The sequence below is a fragment of the Colossoma macropomum genome, unplaced genomic scaffold, assembly GCF_904425465.1.
Source record: "Colossoma macropomum unplaced genomic scaffold, Colossoma_macropomum, whole genome shotgun sequence".
Taxonomy (NCBI): domain Eukaryota; kingdom Metazoa; phylum Chordata; class Actinopteri; order Characiformes; family Serrasalmidae; genus Colossoma; species Colossoma macropomum.
This window is the reverse complement of record NW_023495254.1, coordinates 1,212,899-1,229,034: the sequence shown is the minus strand read 5'-3', so window position 1 is coordinate 1,229,034 and position 16,136 is coordinate 1,212,899. Positions and strand designations below refer to the sequence as shown.

At 40.6% G+C, this 16,136-nt stretch overlaps 2 protein-coding genes across 6 annotated transcripts in view; one reads left to right on the top strand and one right to left on the bottom strand.

Moving 5' to 3' along the window:
* Positions 1–1,560: 1,560 nt before the first annotated feature.
* faf2 (Fas associated factor family member 2) lies at positions 1,561–9,154 on the top strand. The gene is made up of 11 exons (XM_036561481.1): positions 1,561–1,690; positions 3,378–3,446; positions 3,563–3,697; positions 3,785–3,861; positions 3,971–4,109; positions 4,220–4,305; positions 4,402–4,493; positions 5,445–5,622; positions 5,923–6,094; positions 7,970–8,113; positions 8,433–9,154. The coding sequence occupies exons 1-11, from the start codon at positions 1,628–1,630 to the stop codon at positions 8,613–8,615; spliced, it is 1,338 nt and encodes a 445-aa protein (XP_036417374.1). The 5' UTR covers positions 1,561–1,627; the 3' UTR covers positions 8,616–9,154.
* Positions 4,979–16,136, bottom strand: part of rnf44 (ring finger protein 44) — a 27,929-nt gene continuing 16,771 nt past the window's right edge. For 4 of the 5 annotated variants that reach the window (XM_036561482.1, XM_036561486.1, XM_036561483.1 and 1 more), the window contains one exon: positions 13,850–15,509. In XM_036561482.1, the coding sequence (XP_036417375.1) occupies positions 15,447–15,509 (63 nt within the window). In that variant the 3' untranslated portion in view covers positions 13,850–15,446. Of the gene's footprint in view, positions 5,640–13,849; positions 15,510–16,136 lie in introns of those variants that run through there. The other variant, XR_005006488.1, reaches the window with a different exon arrangement.

The following is a 16,136-nucleotide window of genomic DNA, read 5'->3' as shown; positions in this document are numbered from 1 at the left end:
AGAAAATTTTGACACGTTTGTGAATTGTGCCCCCTTTTTTTTTTTGGCTGCTATTTATTTATTTTATTTTATTTTATTTTACAGCAAGAAGGGCATGGGTTCGATTCCCTGGCCGAGTGAGCAGGGTCCTTTCTCGGTGGAGTTTGCATGTTCACGTGTGTGGGTTTCCTCTTACAGTCCAAAGACATTTGGAGATATGAAATCACACCCTAGGAGTGCATGTGGGTGTCTGCCCTGTGATGGACTGGTGACCCATCCAGGGTGTTTCCTGCCTTCCGCCCAGTGACTGCTGGGATAGGCTCCAGTACCTACCACAGCCCAGGAGGATAAGCAGTTTAGATTGTATGTATATTTATTTGTTTCTTATTACCACCAAGAACCGAAAATATACTTACATTCATTGGGTTCATAGAGAAAAAACCTGTAACATTATATTGAATTCTGATTTGCTTTGTCTTTAGTGTTTTTTTCAGTGTAAACAGAAGAGGATAAAGAAAGGAGCCAGGGGACAGAACACATAATCAGGTGTTGTTTAGCTTCTATTTCAAATTTGAGAAATTACAGTTTGAATCAATACATTTGCATTTGTGAATATGAAATTTTGCCAAAAGACAGTCAAATTAGTAACTTAATATTCTTTATTTGTGTTACTTTTATGATGACTAAAGCCAAACTAACTTACCATTAACTAAGCAAAGATGAAATTCAGGGCCAACACACACACCCTATCTAAGCCACTCATCCTCCTGGGTCGCAGGGTCTATCCCACCACTCACTGGGCAGAAGGCAGGAAAACAGGTCACCAGTCCATCACCCAGCAGACACATATATTCACAATCAGGGGCTATTTAGCATCTCCAGTTCACCCGAATGTGGAAGGAAGCCGATGCAGACATAGGGAAAACATGCAAACTCCACACAGGAAGGACCCTGGTCACCTAGCTGAGGACTCGAACCCAGGCCCTTCTTGCTGGGAGGCAATCCAGGGCCAAAACAGGCCGAGAAGAGTTTCTAACAGTTGACACTGCTATCCTTTGTAAACTTAACGAGAAAGTGGTTCACAGGACAACATCTCTGTTTTATAAGAGGCTTCACAGATATTTGGATGATAAAGCCCAAATATTTTTTATATTTTTCCAATGAAGATTATTTACAGGGCAATTTTAGCACGTGACCGCATAAAGGTTAGAAATCGCATCTCTCCAAAAACTGTGAATACTCCTATTGTTTTCTTCTTCTTCTATTATTCTATTTTTATTTATTTATTTATTTATTTTGTAGAATAGAGGCATAACTACCCCCAAAAAGTGTCTTTTAAAGCTAAGGAAACAGCGTCTATTCTTAAAAGAGTTGTGGAAACTGATGGATTGTAGTGGCAGATGATGCGATTGTGTCTGTGATTTTATGATTCCGCATCCCCTGTGTTTTCATGTTTGTGTGATTGTCAATGCGCTGCACTGTTGGAAAAAAATAGAAAAGAAAAAAAGAAAAACAGAATAAAAAAGATTTTGAATCGTGTCAGATCCGAACAGGACGCTCAGGTCTCGACGCCATCACGTCGGGCTGAAACGTCATCACGTCGCACTTAAACGTCAACACGTCGCGGTGGGGGGACTGGCGAGGTAAGATGGCGGCGCCAGAGGAGCAGGAATTATCTCAGGCTCAGACTGAGAAACTCCTCCAGTTTCAGGTAGCAACGGCTTCCCTTTCACCTTAAATCAGTGCTCAGTAGTCGGGGCCACGTACACAGTGGAATAAACGTGTCCGCGGTCGCTGTAGCGGTCCGCTCAGGTCATTTTATTTGCCTGAAAACGATAAGTTTGTCAGTAGCTAAGCTAAGCTAGTTTGCCGTTACGGAGCAGTAGCCGCCGCGGCTAACTAGGCTTATCATTTAACTCTTCACTGTGCTGATGTGGCTCAACATTTACCACATTTACACATACAAAATACATGTTTGTGAATATTTAAAGCCAGAATAATGATTAAATGGACGTTATGTGTAGCGCAGGTGTTCGCTAAACAGCTCCCGTTTCGTTAGCAGCTGTCAGTTGCCATCAACTTTACGAGGCTGAAGTTGGCTTCCTATTCGTCAGCTTCTTTCTCGAATTTTGCCGTTCCACCTTAAATGATACGGCAGTTACATTGTGGCGCATGTAACTGCGGCGCCATTTAAGGTGGAGCGAGAAAATTAGAATAAGAAGTAGACTTGAGCGTCGTATCAACTTTGTTGGCTGGAACTTGCTCAGCATGCGGCAGTTTGCCTCATTCTGTTAAACTGGTTGACGTTTTACTTTCTGTTTGCTGGATGTGAAACTGTGTTTAGTAGCCAGCTACGTTGACCTGAAATGTGTGGGTCTGGCCTTGCTGTCTGCTTTAAATCAGCCGTTATGAGTTGCCTCAGATTTCTGTTAACTAGCCTCAATCCAGTGTAGTAGCTTGAAGGGGAATTCCACAGATTTTTCAAAATGTCTGCATAAATCAGCCTCTGGGGTGTAAACAAAGTCATTCAGACTGGTTTGATGTGAAATGGGTCACTGTAGAGAAACTAACCAACTCTGGTTTTCTTTACAGTGAATCAGAACCAGAAAATGTCTACCACGCTGATATGGATGTTTTATTTACTATCCAAAACCACTAGTCAACCTACATGTTTTATATGTACTGTGGCTGATGGTAAAACAGTGGATAATCTGAAAAAACGGATTTATTCAGGGACTGTTTTGCCATACTCTGCCGTGCACGGACCCCTCAGCCAAGAATGCTTTAAAATGGATTAACAAGACGTTTTAGGCCAAATCTATGGTAAATCAATATCTCAGGCATTAGACAGCACATATATCACCATTTCATGTAATAACTGTGAGGGAGCTTTTAGAGGTGGACGTCTGGTTCCTATCACAACCACTGTGAACATTTACATTTTTCACCTGTGGCCTGTTTGAATCATGGGTGATTGTTAGAAATGCCTGATATTGTAATCATATCAATATCAGCAGATAAATACCTAAAAATCTATCAACATTGGTCTAAAACTTTGATGTCATATTTATTGCACTCCAGAAGAGCAGAATGTTTAGGTTACACTGGTTTACTTTGCTGAAATGCATTTTATTTTTGTAACTGCACTGAAATCACGTTACATCTCTCTGTAAAGCTAATTCACATAGATCTTACAAATGTTTATCTGTTAGCATCGGTAGATAATGAGTCTGAAAAAGGATATTGGCATCAGCCCACAATTCCCATATTGTTGTGTCCCTAGTTTTTCAGTGGTTACTGAAGAAACCCACTACCGCGTCATCTCAAACTATTCTAAATCTAAGTCCCCAAAATGTTGCAGAATATTACTAAAATAATTCTTTCTTTCTGCCTTAAAGGACCTGACAGGACTGGAGTCAATGGACCAATGTCGCCGCACGTTAGAACAGCACAATTGGAACATTGAGGTGAGAGCTGATGAGTGAGATCAATGATTCCTTTCAGGGAGATGCTGTGTGTGACATTTGGCAGCTCACACTGCATTGTTTGGCCCCCTGCAATGGAGACTCTCGTTGTGTTGCAGGCCGCCGTACAAGACAGACTAAATGAGCAGGAAGGAGTTCCGAGTGTCTTTAACCCGCCACCCTCCAGACCCTTACAGGTCAACACAGCAGACCACAGAGTGTATAGCTATATAGTCTCAAGGCCACAGCCTAGAGTAAGTGTTTTGACTGTATCCAAGGATAAAATCTTTGTGTAATTTTTACAAAATATTACAATTTGTAATTCCTCTTTTCCTTTTTAGGGGTTATTAGGTTGGAGTTATTATTTGATAATGCTCCCATTCAGGTTTACGTATTACACTCTTCTGGACATATTCAGGTAACACATATTATTACTAATGATATATGACTGTCGTTACTTTATTTAATTCAAAGTGCACCATTTGTTATATTTGTCTGTTCTCAGTCCTTAAAGCTTTTTCTTCCAGGTTTGCCCTGAGATTCATTAGGCCAGATCCACGGGGTCGTGTCACAGATCCTGTTGGAGACGTTGTGTCCTTTATTCATAGTTTTGAAGAGAAATATGGGCGATCACATCCGGTTTTCTACCAGGGAACATATAGTCAGGTTTGTTTATCCCCACAATGTTGATGGTCATCACGTCATGCTGTTTTAGACTACTTGAACTTTTAAAAAGTTGGCGTGCTTTAAAGAAAATTATCTTGTTCTTCTTTCAGGCTCTGAATGATGCCAAACGAGAACTTCGCTACTTGTTAGTTTACCTTCATGGCGAAGACCACCAGGACACTGATGAATTCTGCAGGTAGGTTCTGCTTCTTAATGTCTAATGTCTGGATTAATCCTTTCATGCTTTCATTGTGTATCCATGACCTGGTTCTCCATCCTGTTCCTCCTTAAGAAACACATTATGTACTGAAGAGGTACTCACCTTCATCAACACAAGGATGCTCTTCTGGGCATGCTCCACTAGCAGGCCTGAAGGATACAGAGGTACCCACACGCTCTAATTTTTTTTCTTTCAGAAACACAAATAACATTTCATAAACTATCACAAAAGCAAACTTCACTGACAGTATTAAAACCTAGTCAAGTTTTTTTTGGGGTGTAAAGCTCTAAATCAGGGCTGCCTAAAGTAGTGTGGCCAGTAGGCCTGCAAGGACATTTGATTTGGCCCATGAGAAGGTTGCCCCAACTCCCTCGCCCTCTCACTTAAAGAGACAGCAAATAGTTTTATATAACTCCTTATTTTTCTTTTAACATAGTTTTTTTTCCCCACATATTTTCCTAACAAAATATATAGGATAATGCTATAAAACAGAATTTTTTTTAAAACTCTTACGACCATTAAAACCACATAGGCATCAGTAATCACAGATCAGATGTAACAACATATGTAACTACCAGTTATGAGCTAATGACAGAAATGCACAGTGATCATAACGGCTAGTAGCACACAGACAAGAGGATCACTGGAGTAAAGTCTTTTCAGTGAATTTAAAGACAAACCAGTCTGCTACAGTAAGGAAACTGTCACAGTATTTAAAGAATACAGTGTTTGTCAACATTATAAAAGGACACATGCTCCAAATTGTTCCACATATACTGACAACATGTGAAAATGACAAGCTGGCTAGCTGTTTTGTTTTCTTGGTCCCCGGCCCACCACAAACATTACACCCTGGACCCAGAGACACAAAGTTTGGCACCCCATTCTAAATAAAATGAAAACTCTTCAATACTCTGTCCTTGTACATCATAGAAAAAGTATCATGCCTATGATAACTCAAAAGCCTGAGAAGGGGAGAGAAATCAATGTTAGCCTGATTAGGACTGCCCGATAGGCCTCAAACCTCGGCACTTAATTACTTTGTGTTGGAAGCTGTAATAGAACAGAAATGTGGACTAAAGTTATATCTGTAAGTAATATATCATTGTGTACAGTGTCTCAGGCCTTGCGGGAGAACACGTATCCCTTCTTGGCCATGATCATGCTGAAGGACCGCAAGATGACAGTGGTGGGCCGGCTGGAGGGTCTGATCCAGCCAGAGGATCTCATTAACCAGCTCACCTTCATCATGGAAGCCAATCAGACCTATCTGATGTCCGAACGGCTAGAGAGGTGAGACGGCATCCAAACTAATAAGGGTTACAGAATGAACAAAACAGAAGAGAAACCAGTTAAATAAGACTCATATGAATAACACACCACCTGTCTGAGCCTTGCAAATGTGCCCCCCCACTCCACCCCCCACTCCACCCCCCTCTTCACCCCCCTCTTAGATATGACCTGAACACATACTCTCCTACGACAGGTGACATTGGTAAAGCCCTAGTTTTCTGCTAAACAGATGGCCTGGAGTTGTTTTTGCTATTACAACACAATGATACAGAGTCTTAACTGTGTATGTGTTTAAATCAGAGAGGAAAGGAACCAGACACAGGTGTTGCGGCAGCAACAGGATGAGGCATACCTGGCCTCCCTGCGCGCAGACCAGGAGAAGGAGCGGAAGAGGAGGGAGGAGCAGGAGCAGAGACGGCAGGAGGAGGAGGCTGCCCGCCAGAGCGTTCTGGCTGAGGAGAGGAGACGCAGGGTCAGCAGCTCCACACCCACAGAACACAAACATGCTGTTGTACATAACCCAACTAGTGCTAAAGAGGCCATGAGTTGAATTCTGCTTGTTGAATTCACCGTGTCGCTGATGAAGGCACTTGGATTGAATGTGATTGGCCAAACATGTTTTAGTTAAGTTTTGAACTGGAGCTAATATAGCTAACAAGTAATGGAAGCTTATAGCCGTCAGTTAGCATTGTGCAAACTGTGTGCCTAAATCAATAGAGTTAATTCATCTCAAAGGCTGCATTCGTAATACCAGGCTGAAGTAGCACAAATTAGATATTTTTTTTCCCATCACTTTCTGGTCCTAGATCAGATACATGTGTGGACATGCGACTTTTGCATCAATATGCAGTTGAACTTGTTTTGCCTTTGCATTTCATTCTAGTGAGATTATTCATTAGGATATGCGTGGGTCATTTCAGGGCACAGATTTGTTCAAATTAGGGATGCATTGATACCTTTTCTTGCAGATCAAGTATGTTTTTTAGTACCAGGTCTGATACCATACTAAGTAGAATATTTAGAATTAAGCTGTTAGAGTAAATAAGTGCAACCTTAATTAAAATCTCACCAATTTCAAATAAAGTGCAGTAGCTAGCTATGCTACATTAGTTACCTTTGATTGAGTAGCACTGTGGAAAAGAGCAATTTTTGCTCTTCATAAAAGCGCTTCTGTACAGCTGTAAGTAAAGTACAATTCATAGTTTTGAACCCTGATCTGTCTCTTTGAACAACAGTCTGTAGCCCAATGACAGCAAGAATCACATCTGAAGGGATTACTTGTGAACTTTATATCTGAAGTCTTTTAATTGGCTGACTGAGCTGTAGCTGAATATCCTCTACAGCCAGACATACACTGTCCTGTTTTAGTAATCTTTTTCTTTGGTGACTCATGCTGTATGTTTGATTATATACTCACACTCTCATGAAAATGCTTCATCCATGTTATGTGAAATGCTCTGCCCATGAACAATTTAATATAAAGCTGTTTCAGTCAAAATATCACAGTGTGCCGAGCACTGAGCATAGAGAAACTGAGCAGCGCTGCTAACACTGCGCTGAAGCTAAACCAGGCGGTGATGTACACAGTAGGACAGTACGGTCTCTCTGGAGCCTGTTTTACAAAAAAATCACTGTATTAACATTTATACTTAGTAATTCTACCGAGTCAAACAGTCAAGTCGGCATAGATGGACTTTGGTAAGAAATGTCGACTCTTCCGCCTTTGTTTTTCTAGCCCTCGTGTTTACACCCTTAAGGGGGAAGCAGTTGTGATTGTGTGTGTAAAAACAGGCTAAAATCACTCAGTGTATGTCAGGTGGGAACCTGCCAAGGCAGAAAATTTAAAGTGACCAGTGACTTTGTGTCTGATTGTCACAGAGTCCGTAACACTTCTCTGTGTCGGCAGTGCCTCCTTCACTGCCAGCTTGAATCGTTGGTTCAGTAGCACAGCAGTGCACACACTGCTTGCGTCACAGTGGGTATTTTAAACAATGTTGGTTTTCGTGCATTTCTATATGTACGAGTAAAAGAGCACGGCATCTGCCCGATATCCGTATCGATGCATCCCTAGTTCAACTTAACAATAGATCTGAGTTATTTACCTACACGAACGTGAATCAAGCCGCAAGGATCAGACCTGAGAAAAGAATTGTTATGAGGCTTGTAATATAAATGTAGTCTGACACTGCAGTTAGTACTGTTATGTTTAAAAAGGACCAAAATTTTCTTTTTTGGCACCTGAACAACAGCCTTGAATTGCTTTAGGGGGCAGTGACTGTAGTTGCATCTGATAGCAATGCCTTTGGGTCCTGTGTTTATAATGCCTGCATGCTGTTTGTATTCACAGACACTTGAAGAGGAAAAAGAGCGGAAGTCTGAGTGTCTGCCCCCTGAGCCGGCTCTGGACGACCCAGACAGCGTCAAAATAGTGTTCAAACTGCCTAATGACACACGTGTAGAGCGGCGGTTCCTCTTCTCTCAGTCTCTGACGGTAAGGCTGCTCATGAAGGCTGCTCTTGTACATGTCAAATGCACATTAAAGTGCTTCACAGTTAAGAAAGAGTCAGTTGTTGCAGCCTTGTTCAGGAATCAGACCTTGGTACTACAAGCAAGACTCTTCAGATCTGTGATGGAGGGACAAACAGCCCTTTTCTTCCCAGGAGTCAACATTGACAAACTATACATAAACTCGTAGAACCAAAAGCTGCTCCGCTGCTCCTCTCGCTATGTATATTAACTTATGTAAAGAAGCTTGAGGGAGTTAGCAAATCTCTTTCTAACGTGTACTTTTTCTCCCCTCTTTCTCATAGGTAATCTATGACTTCCTGTTTTCCTTGAGAGAGACTCCAGAGAAATTCCAAATTGTAACGAACTTCCCGCGCCGGGTGCTGCCCTGTCTGCCCACAGAGGAGCAGCCAAACCCCCCTACGCTGAAGGAGGCCGGCCTGAGCCGGTCAGAGGTCCTATTCGTGCAGGACCTCACAGACGATTGACATTTAGCTCAACTCCCTATTCCTTGCATACGACTTCACTCATCCCCTCCAGCCCCGTTTTTCTTTTCAGTTCTGTGAAACGGCCACTGTGTACAAGGGATCACTGAAATTTCCTTTAATTCAATTAAGGATCCGACCCACCCTCCCCACAGGTAACATCTTATGTAAGCTGAGTGCAAGATAAACGGCCCTGTAAATATGACCTAGATATTTAAAGAGAAGCCTGAATACAGTCCACAATACTTTTTTTTTGTTTTGTTTTGTTTTTTTAACGCAAATCAAAGTCGACCATATAATGTATCTGCCATACAATGACCAAACGAGAGCTGATTGAAGTATCTGACATAACAAATTGACTTCACCAGGGGATAAAAAAAGGCCACAGCTTTTCTATGTGGCTCTGTATCTATAGTAGTAAAGTCTGCCCATAGTGTGCCTGTGGTAACTCATGAATGCCTATTTTGCCCATCTTCCATCTGACTGGGCTGGTCATGTAAAGATGTAATTTTCCAATTCTAAATTAAACATTTTAAAATGTCGTTGTGGTTTGACTTTGATAATACTCTAGTTGGAGCTCTTGGTAACCTTTGCATTGCAGCCTGCTGCAGACACTGCTAACCTTAAAGCCATGTCAATTTTAATATTTTTGTAGGTATGTGGAAAAAAAAAAACCCAATAAAAATATTATGCTAAATTATGGGTTAAAATATTTATTTCAGAGCATACACGCAGGGATTGAGGAGACAGCAGGTACTGCCCTCATGGGTTTAATGGTTTCGGGCAACTCGGTTTCAAAGATTTGATCAAAATGTCTGCATAATTAAATGGCAAAGACAAAAGTTATTCAGAGTGGTTTGACATAACTAAGGTTACGCTTACACAGCAGGTAAAAGTGGCCCAAATCCGATCTTTTTCCTCATATGTGACACAGATGTGTTATCTGTGTGGCAGTGTGAACAGCAAAAAACGCACTGAATCTGACAGTTTCAATTCCGATTTGAGACGCTTTCATATGTGGTACTGAAATCCGATATGTATCCGATCTGCGGCAATGCGACTCTGTCTGAACAGCCAGATCGGAATTCATGCGACTTTTACGTCAGTCCAACTCGGCATTCGTCATAATTTCGCGCTGCTGAGACTCATAAATGTTTAGTCTGATGTTTCTGTACCAAAACATTAGAAGAGACTCCCGAGTTCGAAGAGGTTTCGGACGAAGCGGCCGAGCGCGGCCGGAGGAGCCCGAGGCTGCAGCGTCAGAGAACAGTTTGAAGAATCCGAGGACACGAACCAAAGACGTGTCCGTGGCCGAATAACGAGCCCTTTTTACGGCGAACTCAAACACACTGTGGGTGATAAGTCCAGCTGTCAACCACTGGAACTTTATACTCGCTCCTGTGATGCTGGCGAAGACGAAACTGAAAGCTGCGGGAGCGACAGGCGTTCACTGGCTGTCATGACTGTTTACCTCTGGACCAGCCGCCACGTGAAGCACTGTTCTTTTGCGCATGCGGATCGGTTTAGGAGCTGATCTGTTCAGACTGATGTCGCATATAGATCACATTTAAAAGATAATGTGAACAGCCAAACCAAAAAATCGGATTTGGTGAGTAAATCAGATTTGGGCCACTTTTACCTGCTGTGTAAATGTAGCCTAAGTTAGAATGGTTCTCAGTGTTGTTGATTGGAACAAGACATAGTTCTATGCCTCTAAAAAGCTCCCTCTTAAAAAATTATATATATATACAAAATGGCTGTGAATGTGCTACCTGATGCCTAAAAACTGTTATATGATGGTTTAAATAAGATTTGGCTTAAAAAAAAATAAGCCAAATATGCCATTTTTTTCAGATTTACCACTATTTTGCCTTCATTATATATAAAAACTCTAGACATTCACTAGTTGTTTTGGATAGAAAATATAATGTCTGTTTTAGATGTGTGACCCCTGGTTCCTATCACCACCCCTGTAAAGAAATCCAAGTCTACATTTCTCTACAGTGAAACATTTTACATCGAACCACTCTGAATGACTCGTTTACATCCCAGTGTTTGAATTCTACAGAAACTTTGGTAGAAATCCCCTTTAACTGTTGGGTTGTCTTCTGCATAAACTAGGCATAGTGCAAGAAATGTTCAGACAAAGATTTGAACGGTAAATACCTGTATTGTGCAAGATCTTTTTAAAGCAGTGATTACTTAAGTCAGCGTAGTATTGGTATACATCATACATTTATTAGTGAACAACCCTCTCAAATCAGCCACAACAATTAAAAAAAATATGATTGCACTACTCAGTAAAGCAGAACTAGCAACTTTCATTTAAAAAAAGTACAAATCTTAAAAATTTCAATCAGTATACAGATGTGTATATAATAATACACTATACCTAGTTATATGTTAAATGCTACAAACAATATGATTCAAATGGAATGAAAAAAATTATAGCATTAAGAACCATTTCCTATATATAATATATATTAGCTTTTTTATTTTTATTTTTTTTACTTTTTTTTCTTTTTCATCGTTTCTTCCAAATACAAACATGGCAAAAATGAGGTAACTGTAAATGTGCAAGTACCAAAGCAAAAATATCTTCCTAACACAGAACACATGCCCCTGGCCCCAGTTGGCGGCTGGGTAGTCTGGAGTTCAGGCAGCGACCCTTCGAGGCCAGGGGGGCTATTAGAACAGTAAACAATCCACTATCCCACAGCAAGAAATCATTGGTAAACAATCAGTGGCATCTACGGAGCAATCAACAAATCACAAATCCTAAATAATTGTTTTAGCTGCTTATTGGAACACAATTTTGCACCACACAAGCTGTGAGATTATTTATTAATTGGATCACAGAAAGACTACAAGATTTTTTTTTTTATATGTATATTTTTTGTATGTATTTTTTCAGTACAGGTAACACTGAGGGTTGTTTTTTTTTCCTCAAGGAATTGGGTTATTGTGAAAATTTCCTTATAAATCTAAATAAGAGTACATTAGAAACAGCCATTAGGTTTCCCCCCCAAGCTAAAATGCTCGTGTATATGGCAACTGAATTCATTTTAACCATAACATTTACAGATAGTGCTTGTTTAAGGTAAAAGACCCTATGGCAGGTACATATTTTAACAGTTTTGGTGAGAGCAAGACAACGCTGTATATAGTCCCCTTTTAATACGCACAAATTTAAGGCAGATACACTTGATCTGATCACCCGGGCAGTAAAAGAATATTACATCGAGCTCACGTACCGTACTGTAGGTGTCGCTCGCTTAACAGTAGCCTCAGTTAAAACTTTTTGTTTTGCTTTTTCCTCCTTTGTAAAAGTCAAACCCCCTGTCAATACCATTAACACACGTCACTGACCATTCATAGGGGCACTACTAGCACTGCATGCTGTAAGGAATACATGAGATTCATAGCAAACTATTGCATTCCCTTATGTGAATGTAGCAACATACCTAAAATAGAACATCTAGCACCTTTGCACTATATGGCTTTCGATTATCTAGTTTCCAGGCATGTCAGTTTCAGTCACCGAGGCAACAGCAGAAGCACTAATGTGGTCAGGAGCCGGCATGGCTCCCGTCTTGAAAGCGGCCCTCTTCCCAAGCCAAAGACTAGCATCTCTCTCTCTCTTTTTTTTTTTGTTTGTTTCTTTGTGTAAGTACTAGCGCAATAAAATCTTGTAGTCATTCAGTTCTGTTACAAATGTGTGCAGTACAACGCATGGCAGTTTTCAGCTGAGCCGGAAGTCCCCGATCCCCCGGAACCCAAAGCCAACTAGAGCTTAAAAAAGGAGAGGAAAAAGAAAAAAATTAAAAGAGAAAGAAAATGATAGAAAAAAAAAAACAAACAAAAATAAAACACCCAGCTGGGATCTGGTTAGACACGCATGCATATTGTGCACAATTAAATAGTCGCCCACCCATGTCTAAATATCTCACTGAAAATACAGGTTTTATTTTTTTTTTTTTCCATTTTTGTTATTTTTCTCCTTTTAAATCATGCAAACACTGTTAGAATACGTTTTTTTTCCTTTTTGGAAGTGGTTTAGGTAGGATATTGTGCTCGGCTGCACGTTCTTCGACGGGATCACGACCTCTATGTGTGGTTCAAGTACAAGAACACAGAAAATCAAACGTTAAAAACAGGTTTGGAGTAACACTCGGATGATTGGTTGCAGTGAAACATTTGCCTATTCTCACTTAATACAACTCTATTTATTTATTAATATTTTTTTTTTTTCCCCCTTGCATGCCGGTCTTTAGATGGAGTAATATTAACTACCATTAAAAAGGAATATTAATTCAGTTGGTTACACTTAAAATATGCATGGCCTGAGGAAAACGACCAAGAAAATTCAACAAACACATCCCCTTCATGGCATCAATCCCATTTTAAACGGACTGTTTTCCTTTATTTTTCAGTTACTGAGAGGCCCTGAGAGTTTTTTTTCTTTCTTTTCAAAATATATGCCAGTGAACAGATATGTATACACAGATTATTATCAAAAGTGTGGGTTAAATTCATCACAATGGCTTTTTTTTGTTTGTTTAAATACCTGGCACGCATCAGCACAGACTCACATGCTTCTAAAAATCACAGCAACATCCCTTTACCCAAGAAAGCAAGTCTGTCTATCTGCTTATAACTGCTACTCAGTGTACACAATGAAGCAGGAATATATATATACCATATATATATATATATATATATATATATAGATTTGTGTCCTATAATTAGCAGTACTTTAAGAAAAGAAAAGGGGGGGGACAACCCTTCTTAAACATTATCCCCTCCATTTCAGTTTGTTTTGTAAAGAGTTCTAAGCAAAGTGGACCAAGAGCTGAGCATGTTTACAGTGCATTTCTATCAATGACCCCCCCCTTAACTCCAACTCGCTATAAAATCCTGTCCGGATCATTGCGGAATTAACTACAGTCAGCTGGCACACAAGTAGAGTCTACATATTATGGGGTTGTTTTTTTCCACATTCTTCTGTCTTAAAAACAAGACTTTTTTTTTTTAACTTCTCAAACTATGCGTACAATGCTTTATCTTTTAACAACATTTTCGAACACCACTAGCATGGCCTGGGACCTGACAATGTTGCCAAAACACATACACCGAAGACACACCGCACTAGTATTCTGCCCTTATCCTTCAGAAGTTTTTTTTTTTCCTTCTCTCCAGGAAGATAAAACCAATAAATAAAACACCGTTTTCTTTCCTTTTGTTTAAACCGCACACGTTAAACCGACTACGGCTTCTCTTTTAAGATTAGTAACAGGTTTGTGCTTGTCAAAAGGTCTTGAAGAAGGCAGAGCTGAATTCTTGTAGAGTATATTGAATATTTGGCTCACAAACGAGGAAAAAGCCTGGTCCTCCAAAAAAAAGAAAAAGAACACGAAAAACAACTAAACCAAAAACTGAAAAGGACTAAAAATGTAAAATGTTTCATTCACTCATTGCACATATTGCTTTCTGCAAAAAAGGGGGTTCTCCAAAGTCGTTTTGCTCTATGGACGTCGATGTATGACCAACACCTCCATGGCCGACCGGTGCTGAGGTCGACCCTCGTTCTCTCTTTCTCTCTCCTCTTTTTTTCCCGCCGGACCTGGGTCGTTAAAAAACTGCTGAAATGCGGTGGAGCTTTTTGTCAATTAAAAAAATATTGCTAACCTAAAAAGAAACAGTCCGTGCAAAGGCCTGCGGTGAGTTCTCCTGGAGAGAGCCAGAGAGCTAGAGTGATGGGTGGAGGTCAGGAGGCTTTCCCAGAGGGCCGTGGGGCCTGTCGGCAGTGGAGGGGGTGGGGCGTGGGGGGAGGGGGTGGGACTTTTGTGCAGCACACCCTGGAGGGAGGCGGCTGGAGGTCAGAGGGGGGTTTAAAAAGGTCAAAAAGGTCAGAGGCGCGGCGGCGTCTGTGTTTCTCCTGGGCCGCGCGGCGACCTTTCCAGCGCAAGCAACAGTGCAAAAGTCCACAGCGATGAGGCCTAGAGTCCGTCTCAAAAGAGCACGTGTCCCCTCAGTGTCTCTCTCACCGCGTGGATTCCCCATACACGCACACATCCGGTCATGTCTGCAGTACTGTTTTTTTCTTCTTCTTCTTCTTCTTTTACCTCAGGCCTCCACTGCAAGTCATACTTTCACATTAACATTCGCAGGTTAAAAAGAGTCGGGATAAAGATATTGAAATCATCAATACATTATTGCAAAACATACATTATTAACAAGTCACTTGAGCCCATCACCTATACAAACATGCATCTTATGATGGTCGAAACGTTTCCTTATGGTGTCTTTATGGACAAACCACCTTTTTTTTTTTCCTTTGCTTTTCTCGCCCGCTTTGTCTGATTGCACAACGTCATCAAACCCAACCACCGTCCAGGTCCTCTCCCGATCTCCCTCAACACCACTAAAGCACAACTTGAATTATCGGTGATCAAACAACTAGAGAATATTCAATCGTGTAAACAAAGATGCCAACACAACACGTATTACAGGTTATCTTTGGAATCTGCGAAAACGAGGGCAGAGAAAGAAATGAAAAAGGGTCACAACTGCAGAACTCTAAAGGGGGTGGAGTTTGTAAGCGGCAGTAGCTTTCATGAAAACTCACACAATGATGCACAGCAGAGGTCTAACAGGTTTCCGTACAAATTCCAAGATTGCTTATTTGTCGAAAGTTGGGGGTGGGCGGGCGGGTGGGAGATGCTTTTGCATTTGGCTGGAGAGCACGGGGTCGGGTGGCATGGTGTGTGTGCCTGCTCGCACGACACACTCCAAGGTTTGTGCTGTTTTCCAGTGAAGGACGAAGGCCTGGACTCACTCCACGTCCCGGTGAACTTCAGACGCGTCCGCGCGGCAGATCGGACAAGTGCGATTGGTCTGCGCAACATCAACAGTCAGTCAACGACAAACAAATTGGACCTCCAGCCCACTTATCATTGTACTTACACATCATGTTTTCTACAGCAGAATAACACTGGACAATTGTGTTTTGTATATTTAAAACAATGATGACTGATTAAATAACTTAAAATAAATGTTAATGATTTAATTAACTTTAAACAGTTTTTTTCCACTTTTTCTAATTTAAGTGACCCAATTTTCATCACCACAACAAAGTAAGATTTGAATATAAATCTGTAATGTTTTTTTAGTAATCTGTATACTGTCTGACTAAATAGTTTAAGGCTATTTTTAAAAACATATTTACAAAATATATTTTGTGAATATTCTGTTCCTGACATTTAAATTAGTTTTACATTTACATTTCCTTAGACTTTACAATGATAATGTTAAAGCAAAGAGATTCAACAGGTAAAAGTCACAAGTTAAAAGTCTTTTTTTCTGAGAACTTTTTTTTATAAATGATATCAGTAATCAGAAGCAGGTATGCGAGTGTGTTTTGGTAATGATAATTAGGGTAAAAAAAACTTTTTTTGCTGTGCCATATAAAGATGCAACTGCTCTACTATATTATATGAATATTATTTATCTAGGAAATTAACA

Bases quoted from the DNA above. Each gene is read 5' to 3' on its own strand.
- faf2 (XM_036561481.1), top strand. From the start codon at position 1,628: ATGGCGGCGCCAGAGGAGCAGGAATTATCTCAGGCTCAGACTGAGAAA. The intron at 5,623-5,922 runs GTGAGACGGCAT...TGTTTAAATCAG, and splicing joins ATGTCCGAACGGCTAGAGAG to AGAGGAAAGGAACCAGACAC. The intron at 6,095-7,969 runs GTCAGCAGCTCC...TTGTATTCACAG, and splicing joins CTGAGGAGAGGAGACGCAGG to ACACTTGAAGAGGAAAAAGA.